General features: G+C 42.7%; 1 protein-coding gene across 4 annotated transcripts; it reads right to left on the reverse strand.

Moving 5' to 3' along the window:
• Positions 1-42: 42 nt before the first annotated feature.
• Positions 43-10,862, reverse strand: brd10 (bromodomain containing 10). Of its 4 annotated transcripts, none has more exons than XM_029516511.1 (10): positions 10,382-10,862; positions 9,147-9,919; positions 8,630-8,830; positions 6,820-8,450; positions 6,581-6,642; positions 6,302-6,391; positions 6,058-6,173; positions 5,691-5,896; positions 3,002-5,032; positions 43-2,747 (listed from the first exon to the last, which is right to left on the reverse strand). In XM_029516511.1, the coding sequence occupies exons 2-10, from the start codon at positions 9,824-9,826 to the stop codon at positions 802-804; spliced, it is 6,963 nt and encodes a 2,320-aa protein (XP_029372371.1). In that variant the 5' UTR covers positions 9,827-9,919; positions 10,382-10,862; the 3' UTR covers positions 43-801. The 4 variants fall into 4 exon arrangements, with proteins under 4 accessions (XP_029372371.1, XP_029372370.1, XP_029372368.1 ...); XM_029516510.1 differs by having other exon boundaries at positions 10,349-10,862; XM_029516508.1 differs by having other exon boundaries at positions 9,147-9,837; positions 10,090-10,862.
• Between the last annotated feature and the right edge of the window lie 2,302 nt (positions 10,863-13,164).

Genomic DNA, 13,164 nt, shown 5'->3' on the forward strand with positions numbered 1-13,164 from the left:
AACAGTAAAAAAGGAAACCATTCAAACACAGATGTCGGGGACAGTCGCATTGTTTATTTCCATGCAATAACGTCCACATTGGTTCAATGAAAATGTACCTAGTAAATATTTTTGAAAAATCTATATGGTAAAAATAAATAAATGTGACTTCAAAACATTTTATATGCACACAAACATGTAGTACAAATTCATCTATTAGTTTATTTATACTGCTAAAAAGTAAAATGTAGTTCTCAAACAGTTACTATTTGAAAAAGGACATGACAAAATCTGGATACAGATAGCTGTAATGTTCAAAGTGACATAAAGTAGAGCATAAAGTTGTACCGATTACTATCACCCCAATCATTACTTCCTCAAGCAAGATCTTATGGCACTGAAAATAGTTACAAAAGATTGATCTGAAAGTCATTTCATCTTCTTTCCCATTTTCCGATTTTACAGATTTGTTATAACAGTTGTCATTACTGGCCATGAGGTTTAAAAAAAAAAAAAGGAAAGTCAAGAGTCTACAACATTCATCAGAGGGTAACCTCAGTAGTTTTCACCCAAGAAAACCATCACAGTATTCATTTCCAGTATCTCTGATTGAGCATACAGTTCATCTGCGAGTTATTCTAATCCAAGGGTAAAGCTTACTGCATCCTAAATGTAAATTATGAGTTAAAGTACAGCTGGAAAACAGTTTTTTTTAACTAATTCCCGGATTAAAACAAGCATTGGATATGAGCACTGCTGAAAGCAAGCAGTTGAAGAGCGGTGACTGAGTCTTCTGTTAACTAGCAGTCTCAGTCAATTGGTTCACTTTGTGTCTGCCTGCGACGGCTGTAAAGAGGAATCATGTGTGTACTGTGCTCCAGTGGAACTGTTGGTGGGAACCACCAGTGCATCCAGCGGTTTGGGGCAGACATTCAACTCTGCTGGATTGACCTGGCATTGAGCTGTACTCAAAACAGCACCATCAGGGCTAATTAGTAGCTTTGATGCTACATTGCTGTGCATACCTAAAGGTGAGGTCTGAAGTGAGTGCTTTCCAAGTGCTTGATTGGTCAGAACAACAGGTGGGTGGATGGTGTCATTTATCTTCAGGGATGTGATGGGTTGAGCTGGAGTAATTATTACAGTGCTGTTTGATGGCGATGTGGTCACCACAAGCGCAGATTCAAAGGTGTTAACAGTGCTTCCGATGGGTGGAACTGTAGCAATGGGCAGCGTCTGCATCCTAGACACTGTGCTTACAATTGGTGGGACAGCAACTGTTGGCAATACTTGTGTTCTTGCTCCAGCAAGCACCGACTGGATAGCTGCAGGCACCTGTTTTTTGACTGATGTGTGAGCTAATCCACCGTGCAGCAAAGCCTGTGGCAGAGATGTGGAGGGTGTGACACTTCTAACTGCTGTCTGCTGGGCTTGTATGCTTGGTCCTGGGGTTGTCACAGAAACCACCTGCTGGGCAGGAAGAGCAGAATGCAAAGGTGTGCCTGCTACCAGAGATACCGCAGCTGAAGAGAAGGGTGTTGGAACTGGTGTGGCAGGGCTGGGCATGGAGACGGCTGATAGGGTGGGTAAAACAGGCAAGGATGACAGAGGTGCTGACAATCGGGGCAGGGGATGTGCTACTGCAGGCAAAATGGTGGATGAACATTCAGTTTGACTGGGGGTACCAGCAGTAAATCTAATTGCAGCAAGTGCTGAGCCAAAAGCAGGGGCATTAGTTCCTACTGGGGAAAGCAGGGGAGAAAGAGTAGGGGTACGTGCAGGATATGACGCAAAGGGACCAGCCTGCACAGATGGCAATCTAGGTAGAGCAGACACAACATTGGTTTTACTGGGTAACAACGTTGTGCCTAGACCAGGTGTGCCAGTTAGTTGAACTGGTGTGATGCTGGGAGTGGGTGCTAGCAATGATGGACCAACAGCAGGTGTGCATGCTACAAAAGGAGAACTTGCAGCTGGTACACCAGATAGCCTTCTTGGGGACTGGGGTAAAACTGGTGCTCGAGGGGCTGCAGTGACATGGCTCACCCCATGGAGAGGCAATGACACTCCAGTATCAGCAGCACTGGTAGTAGGCACTTGCTGTGGTGCAGGGCTAGTTATAATAAGGACATGACTGCCTGGACCCAAACCCTGGGGAGGGACTACAAAGCGAGTACTGTTAAGAAGGATCTGTGTGCCAGCAACAAGGGGTGTAGAGGTGTTGATGACTATCCTCTGCTGGATTGTGCCAGTAGCAGAGGTGGTGAATGGGGTACTGGTGGTTGTTGGAGAGGAGATGCATGTACACGTTTTATTAAGAGAAAGTTGAGTGGATAAAAAAGAAGTGTTTTCTGCATAAGTGGCACTTTGGATTTTTGAGTGTTGCTGGAGTTGAATGGAGGTGGAAGTTTGGGCTTGGTTACTCTGCATGGTCGTAGTTACCTGAGCAGGAGAGGTGCTGAAATGCTCACTTGCACACATTCCAAGCTGCTTCTTAATTCCATTTCCCGCAGGCAGAGTTGCTTCCGTAGATGTTGGGGAGGTAATTTGGGGGATCATGGCAAAGGAAGGGATACTCTGGAGTTGAGAGCAGGTGGTAAGGGAAGCAAGCTGTGCAGAACAGGTTGTGAGGGTGTCTGAACTTGTGACTGGAACCAGTTCAGAAGTCGTGGCTGCTGACACTGGTGTGTTCTTGTAAGGTGAACATGAAAGAACACCAATGGTCTGCCCAATGGTTGTTGTCTTCCCTGCCAACTGGACTTTCACTGCTGGAGACACACGAGAAAAACATTTTACACAATACCTTAATACAATCAGTCTTTTTATACTTAATCCTTGTTTGTTTGTTTTTTTTTAATGGACAGAAATGAAGACTGCATATATTTCTAACCTCTATGACAACATTGTTACATTTACCCAACTACATTATTATGCAAAAATTAATAATGCTCCACTGTGAATTTTAGACTTGCAGATAGCTATTATGAGAATTACAGACTTACATCACACTAAACAAAGTTACCTGATGGTAGACTGATGTTCGTGATGTTGGGCAATGCTTCTGAGGTGCCACTGCCAAGTGTTTGGCCTGAGCTTGACTCCATCTTCAGACTTGATAATGCAGTGGTTGCTATTGCCTGTTTCGGAATGCTTCCCATGAAGGTGGTGGAAGATGTTGCAGTGGGCTGACTGATATACATGACTCTTGAAGTAGGAAGTGATTTCGGGGAAGAGGTTGAGCCTTTTGGTAAGGCTACATTAGAGTTGGAGGAAGAAGATGGAGTAACCAGGATGTACTTAGTAACTTGGGATCTCTCATCTGTACTGGCTCGTTTTACACCAATTTTGCTGATCTCTGCTTGTGGGAGAACTTGGGGAAGACCAGAAGTGGACACTGAGGGGACGACAGTGTTTTTAACTAAAGACGCTTGAAAATGGGAACCTGCAGAAGCTGTCTGAGCTAGCTGGCCAGTCTTTGTTGCAACTGTAGAACAAATTGCAGTGCTGGAGCCTTGACTTAAAGCAACAGTAGAAACTGTCGTTTGGCTCCCTGGGCATGTAACAGGTAAATTAACAGTGACTGCAGTGTGCAAGGGGATTGTTACATTGGAAGTGGACTTTAATACAGAAGGAACCTGCTTCTGAGGTTTGGCTACTGATACACTCGTCAATGCTGGGATGGTGCAAGGGGAAGTCTGAGAAGAAGCAGGAGGAAATGTTGGGGATGTTTTAGATACAAGGAAGGCTTTAAACTGAGGGGAGATGGTGATGACTGGACTGGTGGGCAAAGAACCAAGTACACTGTGGTCTGAAGATGCTTGAACTTTAACAATGCCTGTGTTGCCTCCTCTTGTTGTGACCAGAATGGACTGTGAGTCTCGGATACATACAGTCTTAAGCTCCTGCTTTGTGTCTGCAGATTCAATTGACTCATTGGAAACTGCACTGGAAGGAATTGTGATGGGAGAGGCGTTTGGTGTGCCACCTTGTGGTGTGCTAGATTGGGTAGTGCAGACATGTGATCCCTTGAATCCTGCTATGTTTAGGGTCCCCTGTTGCTGACGAGGGGAAACAGAAGGAGAAGGGGTCCTCACTCTTCTGTCCTCTTTTAGGGGGGCCACTTGTTGAACTGGTATTCTGTTTTCGGGAATGCTGAACCCAGGCACATTGGTAGACATGCATAAGGGACCTGCCACTTTAGAAACTGGGACCTGAATGCCTTTGGATTGTTGATGTAAAGAAGCTGTTGTTTCTTCGGTTTTGTGAATAAGAAGGTTAGAAGGCAGAATCACTACCTGCTGCATAACCTTTTCCGCAGTGCTTTGGGTCGTGACAGGCTGAACAGAGATTTTGACTGGGCTACTGCTGTCTTTTCTTACAAGGTGACCCAGACCTTCAGGTACCTTGTACACCATTTGGACGGGACAATTTGGTGCAGTCTGCGTTGGTTTACCCTGTGGTGATTTAAGAGGAGCTGCCGTCACGGTGGCCATTCCTGGCTGATTATGTACTTGAATCTGTCGTAGTCCTTGTGCCTGCAGTTGTTGGGAGTTCTTCTGGGAATTGGATGAAGAAGTTTGTGCATTTGAAAATTTAGTGATAGTTTCTGCAGAGGTAATCGGGGAGACCAAAACCCCTTTGCTCTGTCTATCTATGTTGTTGACTCCTGGGCAATCTGCAGGACGTTTCATTAAGGTCACTTTGTTTCCCACACTTTTAGCCAGCAGGGTGGGGATGGGCGTGTAGCCTTTTGGTAGTCCAATCGTGGGGTGCAGGATGCTAGGTTTGGGTGATAGTGGAGTCTGGGTGGGAAACCCTGCTGCCTCGGCTGAATTTGAATCCCTTGTTTGATTTGATGGGGTCAGTTCAGGTCTAAACTGTGACTCAGAGTCAGAGGTGGAAGTAATGTTACTGCTGCCCATCTGTACTCTTGAGAGCGCACTAACACCTTTGTCTGTGGTGACCAGAGGGTGTTTTAGCTGGATGGGAGGTACATAGGCATAGGTTGCTATTGTTTCTCCAGCACAGTCAGCCACAAACTCCCTGGTTTTTGCTGAGAACATTATAAGAAATGTCTATTAGAACAGATAGTTCAATTATCCATGTACATGTTAACAGACAGGTGATAACATTCATTTCAATTAATCTAGGGCAACTAAATAAGAAACCATTAGAAATACAATTGCTATCTTGTGGCTACCTGCTGGCACCAACCAGCCAAGTTGGAAGACATATAATTTCTACCGCCCATGCTGAGTTGGAGCATTAAATAATAGCTAGTAGTGTAAAATTGGCTTCATCATTTGTAAGTTATGGTCAAAAATGTGATGGCAGGTTACAGTGACCTTGAGTCTAAATTAATGTGATTAAATTTAAATCCATGCTCTGAAACTGTTACTGAGATGATTTCAGAAGGCCAAAAGCTTTTCTGTAAGGTCACCTTAAACTTTCACCAGAAAAATCTAATCAGGTAATCGCTGAGCCGGTGAATGGAGTGAATGTCAAACTGTAAAAAAAAAAAAAACTCAAATTTGAAAAAAATCCTTCAAGGCATAAGTAAGATGTTGCATAATCACACATAATCCTAAATATAATAGTTGTGTGCAGACTGGACTGGAGGCATTATTAACAAGGAAAACACAATTTCAATCTTTATCCCTACATTATAGTAACCAAAATTCAAGTGTCAGATTCTAGTTAAATGAATTTACCTCCACTCCAAAGACCCCTGGGTACGATATGTTCGAGGTCGTCCTCTTCTGATCTTCTATAATTATCTGGCAGTGAAATTGCTTCTTTGCCCAAACCTCTCTCATCATCCTCATCTGATGATGATGATGAAATACACTCCTCGCGCACAAAGTTATTGTACTCTGGGTGCTTCTTGAAATCATCAAATTCCTTTTTCAAACGCAGCCTGACACAGAAACAAGAAAACAATAATGTAGCAAAGATTTCTTTCCAGCAAAGCATTATCATAAAACAAACTATTTTTTTTTCTTCAAATCACAGCTTTCTTCTGATAATAATTATTTACAAATGTTTTAATCCAATCATGACCTAAATAATGAGTTGTACCTGTTCCTTTGGTAGGCTTTAACAAGTTTGGGTTCCCAGGGTGAAAGCTCATTCAGTAGTCTAATTAGAGTGCTGTGGAGGTCTTTGACTGCCTCTCTCCTATAATACCACCGGCCCTGTCAATCCCAACATGCAAAACTTTAGTCAAGTCTCCAGTATTAACAGTGTATATTGTAATATTCACCAAATACTAAAGAAGGCTTTGAGGCATGAGTAATTTGACAGAACTATGATTGTCACATACCAGTCTCTTTTTGGTGCTTTCCAAGTCATCAAGTTCATCTTCTGCCTTACTAATGAGCTCCCGCAACTCCTCCAGACTTGTGCAAACCAACTACAGGGAAAATAAAAATCAACAGAGTAAGAACATCTAAATGAAAAAGAAAGACATGGCAGAGATGAATAGTGAGTCTTGAGTGAAATGGTTTTAGATTTTTTTTTTTTCTTTTGGCTACTCAAATAATACAGCAGGAAAATACACTGCTATAGAGATGAATGTAGGATTTAGCAGCAGAATGAATACCTTAAAAGATGGTTGAATTGGAGGTTCATCTTTAATTTTCTTTGAAGATCCAGGTTTTTTTCCTGTCAACAACAGTTACAGTCAGTGGACAAATAAGTTATTATTTATAAACTAAACTAGTACTAAAGCAATTGTTTAAACTATCCCATATGACACTGTTATGGCATAATTAATACACAAAGTTAATGCAATACCAAATGTAACCACTGTCGTAACATCAATATTCAGCTTTTTCTCACCAATTTTATGTTTTTTCTTCTTGTCTTTTTTCTTCATGGTTGTGGAAACTCTCTGCACCACAGACTTGGCACTCTCAGCTGGGGACAGCCTCATCCTGTCCACGTGCTGCAGCTGCTTCTGCTCTTCTTTCACCCTCGGCAGCTGTTCTCTCCCTCGCTTTTTCTTCCGCTTTTTTTTTTTGGTCCAGATTTTGTCATTCAGTCTCTCGTCACTTGAGTTTTGAGTGCTCTCAGAAGACAGCTGTCTCACTAGCCCTGATATGCCACAGCAGCAGTCATGTCCCTCAGATTTAACATTATTAGTTATGCTTTTACAACCTTCCAAACAGGGAGATCGTTGATGTACCTGACCAGAATCTTCTCCCTCTATGTTGAGCCCCTCTGGTTTGGTTGCTGAGGACAGACTCACTGAGCGAGCAGGGGACCTTCCTGTGTAGCTGTGTTCCCCTACACTTAGACAAGGCTCCTGTGTCACTGCTGTAATGGTGCGCACCGAGGACAATGAGAAGTCCTGCTCCTCTCTTGATGTGATTCTCTTTGATTGATGCGCCAACTCTACAGTCTCTTCCTTAAAAGCCAATCTCAAACCACTTTTTCTCATAGGACTAGTGTATGAAATGGACAAAGAGTTTGTATGTGATTTTAAGTCCAATTTAGAGTTGTCACAAGAGTCTCCGTCAGAGGACCCTGATTCAGGCCTTTCCTCCTTGTTGAGTGACCACAATTTAAATCTTTTTTTATCCTCCTCTCCATTCCCATTTTCCCTTTTGAAAACTCCAAGTATCTCAGCTCTCTCCTTTCCAATATATTCATTCCTTGTCTCCATGGAGCATCCATAACACTCCCTGTCCCTTTTATTCCACTCATCCTTCATCCCGTCAGAGTCAACCCCCTCCGTCGCTTGCTCTATGTCAACCCTTTTGACCAAAACAGAAGGGAAAGGGAAAGAAGGCGGTGTGCTTGGGCTCTGGCAGTAGATCCTCAAGTCTGCCCCACAGAAATGCGGGAAATGTATATAGGCATTCTCCTTGCTGTCATAACCCAAAACAGACTCCCTACATTCATGAATGGGCTGGGCCAGGACAGCATCCTGCACACCCTTTTGTGTTTCATACACATGATCACAAAGCCCCTTCAGAAGCCATACTCGCTGGTAGAAGGGCAGCAAGTGGAAAGGTTTCTCTTCCAAAGGACTCACCTCCCCAAGGATACTGAAAAACTGGTGACAGAGTCCAAGCTGCTCAGCCCGACCTAGCTGATCATGGGAAGCACCAATGACACGATACCAACCGATGACTCGCTGCCTGAGCTCTGACTCCCAGCGGCGGTAAGGCAGTGCAGGCCTGCGGTGCAGAGTGGCCCTCCGCTGGGGTGGAGATAGCAAGGAAGACATAATTTTGGAAAGCAGGAGGCTGCAGCGGGGCATCAACAAACAACGCTCCAACTCAAAAAATACAATCTCTGGGAGGTTAAGGGCAGTCTGAGCCAGACAGAGGAAATGTCCTATGGCAGGAAGTTCCCAAAGCGTATCCACAGTATGGGGGGAAGCCTGTGACAGCAAAGTCTGCTCCCACTCTTCAACCTCTTTGGCTGACATTTCCTCTGCCTCTTTTTTCTCAAGTTCACGTTGCCTGAAAAGTTAGAAAATACATTCAGATTGCTGGTGTGAATCCTTTTCTGCAAAACTTAAGCACTTTAATTTCCCCAGTTTACCCCATGGCAATCGATAAGTCCTGCAATTTTTCCTTTAATATTGTATCCTACAAAAATCTACATGTAATGATTTTTTTCCCCTGCAATATTCACTCACCTCTTCTCCTCCTTGGCCCTCTGTTGCTCTTCTAGTCTTAAAGTCTGGACCATGATCGATTCATGCCCACCAACAGTGATAGTAGCAAGGCTCCGAGGTGCCAGTCTCCTTCTTGTGGAGGTGCCCCCTGATCCCCTTTCCTCTTCCGCTCCAAAACATCCTTTAGAAGTCACTGCCAAGGTTGTTTTCTCTCTCAGTGTCCTTATGTGACAGAAGGAAAAACAGATGCAGTTAGGTCAGTTGATGGTAGCTTTCATGACTGGGGAAGTAAACAGACAATACATTATTTGTGTAATCCATATAACTGTGCAAGTCTTTGATCAGTAATAGAAAGATACATGCTACTGATCACGCTGCCATTTTTATATATATATATATATATATATATATATTATTGGTAATGCTGCCAGCCAAACATTTGAAATCCTTGTTCCATTATCATGCACATGAGAATGACAACACTGTTTATGTCCTCTGTTATCTTCTGTTACTTGAACAACATCAATATATTGTTTACCTGGATAGCAATGTAAGCTTCTGCTCCAGCATGATTTCTAGTTTTTGAGCTTGTTTAGAGAGCCAGTGGTCCACCCCATGGTAGCGGTAACAGTTCTCCAACATTAGCCTAAAGTCTGCAACAAACTCTGTTATAGTCTCATACTCCTGGTTGGTGAACTTTTCCTCCATCCTCCGCAAGCACATCGACTGCCTGAGCTGTGCCTGGCCCCAGCCCCTGACCCCTCCAATACCGTGCTGAGCCTCCTGGTGGCCAACAGGATGGAGAAATGGGCTAGTGATCCCTTTGTGCTTGTCCAAGAGAAAGCCAGTGAATATCCTATAAGCTTGCTGGACCTCGTAGTTCATATCTTCCTCAAAGGTATTGCTGTTGGTGGAAATGCAGACCTCAGGAAGAGAGAGGTCATTGTTGGAAAACTCTGGCATGCCATGGTTGCTTACAGCAAGCTGGTCACCATCACCTCGGCAGTGTAATGCTACCATAGACTCAACTTCACACATACCATTACTGAGCTCTTCTTTTGTTACAACCAGATCAGTGTCCTCAGTGCTGTTGCTCACCACTTTGAACTGTGATGACATTATACCAGAGCTGTGCTGCTGTGGTGCTGAGTCTTGGTTGTGGAATAGCTGTCGGCCACCAGCTGCTATGATTTGGTCTGTCACATCACCCTGATCCATAGTGTGGGCACCTGAGAGAGGTAACAAGTGTCACCTATGGTGAGCTTTGATGCTGCAAACAATACTCCGACATATTCTTGATGCCAGGGAACACTGCAAGAAGACAAGCAGAAAGCGCTTACTAAGCATTTAGATTGCCAGGTCCAAAAGAAATTAGAGCAAAGATACTGTGCGATCAGAAAAAAACAGACCTATGCTGTAATTTCTGACATGGCAGGTGCTCACAGTCAAACAGCCACTTGACAAAACACTTGGATATTTACCTCTTGTGACTGTATCCAAATCGCTAGCATCCGACCTTGCTTTGTCAACCTCACTGATCTTCACAAACTTTTCATATTCCATGGATCAATGACCCGCTAGCTTGAAGTGAACTAGCTCATAGCCAGCTAGCTACTAACAGTAGTTTTAAAAACAATGACAAAACAAAGTTTGCCCCGCTTGCTCGTAGACATCTACAATGCAGCTCCTTATCCCGCCTGTATCCCGATCACGTGAGAAATAAAACCAAAACACACTGACCAGCGGCAGACTTTGGTTGGTTAAACAACACACCTCGACGTTTTCAGTGAGGCTCCAGACGCGCACCAGGCAGGACCAGTTTTTAGCAAAGCTTTAGCAGCTACTGCGGCTTGCTAGCCGTGTTAGCTCGCTATTGTCTCCAATCTGCGGCCTGGATTGGCCGCGTCCGCTGTCCATGGTGAAAAAATGTATAGCAACTGAGTGTCCAGCTGACAAAAAGTTATGCAGACATCTCATGTCGTCAGCGCACGGAGTGATGTCAGTGACAGCAAGATGGCTAAAGGAGCATTAGCCGGAGTAACGCTAGCTGATTGTCCGACAATGCATAACAGTTCATTATCACTAGCCATCCGGCTAACCGGCTAGGTTTGCAAGTTGGCAGCTAGTTTGTGACACTTCCAAATTTCTAGGTTCACTTCAGAGGCAGATTTGCGCCATGTGTCAGATATCCTCTGAGCTTAGCAGGGCTTACAAAAAGCTAGTAACGGACCACTGTGGCTTGCTTGAAGACGACTGAGCCGTCCACTTTACTTCCACCCTGCGTGAGGCAGATGAAGTGCGCGCGACCTGACGTAGCCAGCTGGTCGCGTGTCACACCAAACTGATTCTTGGGGTTTTGGTTTTACTCAGAATTATCAACCTTCGTGGAATTACGTCACTTGTGTCACTGAAAGAGGAGCATCCCTAGACAGCTGTCTTAATAATAATAATAATAATAATAATAATAATAAAGCTAATTATCGGAAAGGTTACTGTGAGCAGTTATGGATCAGCAGCATCAGGCTGCTTGAAATTCACTCATAGGTTAAGCGATGAGGAGTCTTTCATCAAGACAGAAAATAAAACAGGTTCTGGCTTTTATTCTGTATAAACTTCAGCTGCAGACATGTCTCCATTATAACCGCTAGATGTCAGTAGTCACTCATGGCAGACCATAACAAAGAGCCTGACATCCAGCCTCCCTCATGTTTACCTAATCCACATAGCTCAACCACATGGCTACTGGTGATATAGCTGGTATGTGTCAACACCAGTCGAGGGGTCAGGTTTGGTAAACTCCTCAAGTGACTTGAAGTGGCAGACAGTAATAAGGACACACAAATTGCATAATATTTTGTTTCAGTCATTATAGTTTAGCCTACTTTACTGCACTTCAGGATGAGGTGAGGGTTGGAGTTTTAACAGAGTACCTGGACATATTTACCACCAGCTGATGTTTTATTGCATATGTAATGTCTTTTGGCAAAGGACAGAATATTCAGCGTCAGCGATCTGAGTTGATGTATTATTCTGTTGTACTGACGGCTATAGACATGCCTGTGGCACACTGAAGAGGTCTCTAGCTGGGACAACTGTTAATTAAGTAATTATTCCACCAGAGGCCTGTGCTTTACAGTGATTTTTAGTTCACCTAAGAGGTATTGTCATGGCAAGAAATCTTTAATTTCAGAAGAAGCCTTCTGTATCGTTTTTGTTTATGTTTTAGAGACTTATATTGCTTTCATTTTCACATTTTAATAGATATTTAGAATAAAAAAAATCTACTTATATATAAAAATGTATGAGTATAAATATACAAGAATAAAAAATTCAGTCAAAGTACAGTATGTACAGTATTTAAAATGCTTGTGCAGCAGTGTGTTTGTGCTCATCTTTCACAAAGGGTTGGGGTGTTATTCATTGTTGTAGTGATTAATGGACGAATGAGGGTGATCTCCTGAATTGTTTTTGAAAGGGTGGCACTAGCTGAACAAGTTAGTTAGAGAACAACTTCTGTACTGGCAGCATGCCAATGTGGAAATGGGATGGACTGTCCATAATGGAGATAATTTTGTCCTCCTGCTCATATCTTTTTTCCTTCTTTATTTATTTATTTATTTGCACATTACCTTTGATTAGTGTGGTCATTCACATTTGAAAAGGAAAAAGTAACAAAAAGAAAATGTGCCAGAGAGGTACCCAAGAGAGGGTACCAAATGGCCTCCCCTCTATATTACAATTTAGTTAATGGCTTAGTCAAACATCAATTTATATCACTATGGGAACAATATGATATAGATTATGTCTTGACAAAATGCTGAAAAGAAACACTGGATTTCATTAATGAAGACCAATGTCCAATCAGTGAAAGACTACTCAATTGACTGAGGATCTTTTAATTTAGGTAGAGGCAATTCAAGGTGATGGCATACAATGTAACATTTAAATCAACAAAATTATAACTTTGACTGTTTTCTATAAAGAACTGAGGATCTTAGTAGATTTATTTTTGATGCACATCAGCAAAGTTTTTTTTTTTTGGCCTTAGGCGGTTAAATGGTTTATAAACACATAAGAGTGGTTTCAAATCAATTCAATAAATAAGCGTGAAGATTTAATCAGAGTAATGGACTCAGTATTACTGTTTCTTGTAAGAACTATGGCAGCAGAATTCTCAATGTGCTGCAGTCTCATAATTGTTTTTATGGGAAGACAAGAGACTTGTTCTTAACTCTTAATTGGGCTAATCCCATAATATACAAGTACACAGATTTAAACAAAACTGGATTACCAGATGGACAAAGCAGGGATAGAGAAAATTAGAGTACTAAAGAGCAATATCAACTAACATGGCCTTAAGGCAAATACTACAGCGGTTTATCCTGAGGCCATGTCTTTGTCAAAAATTTTTTTTTTCTTTATTTCAGATTAAATGAATTTCTGTTAGATATGATAATAACAATTCACACCTGATGATTTTGCCCTGGGGCTCCGAACAAGATGCATAAGAAGTATCCTTAAGAATGAGTAGCAGTACACATGTTAATATTGTAACA

The sequence above is a fragment of the Echeneis naucrates genome, chromosome 12, assembly GCF_900963305.1.
Source record: "Echeneis naucrates chromosome 12, fEcheNa1.1, whole genome shotgun sequence".
Lineage (NCBI taxonomy): Eukaryota > Metazoa > Chordata > Actinopteri > Carangiformes > Echeneidae > Echeneis > Echeneis naucrates.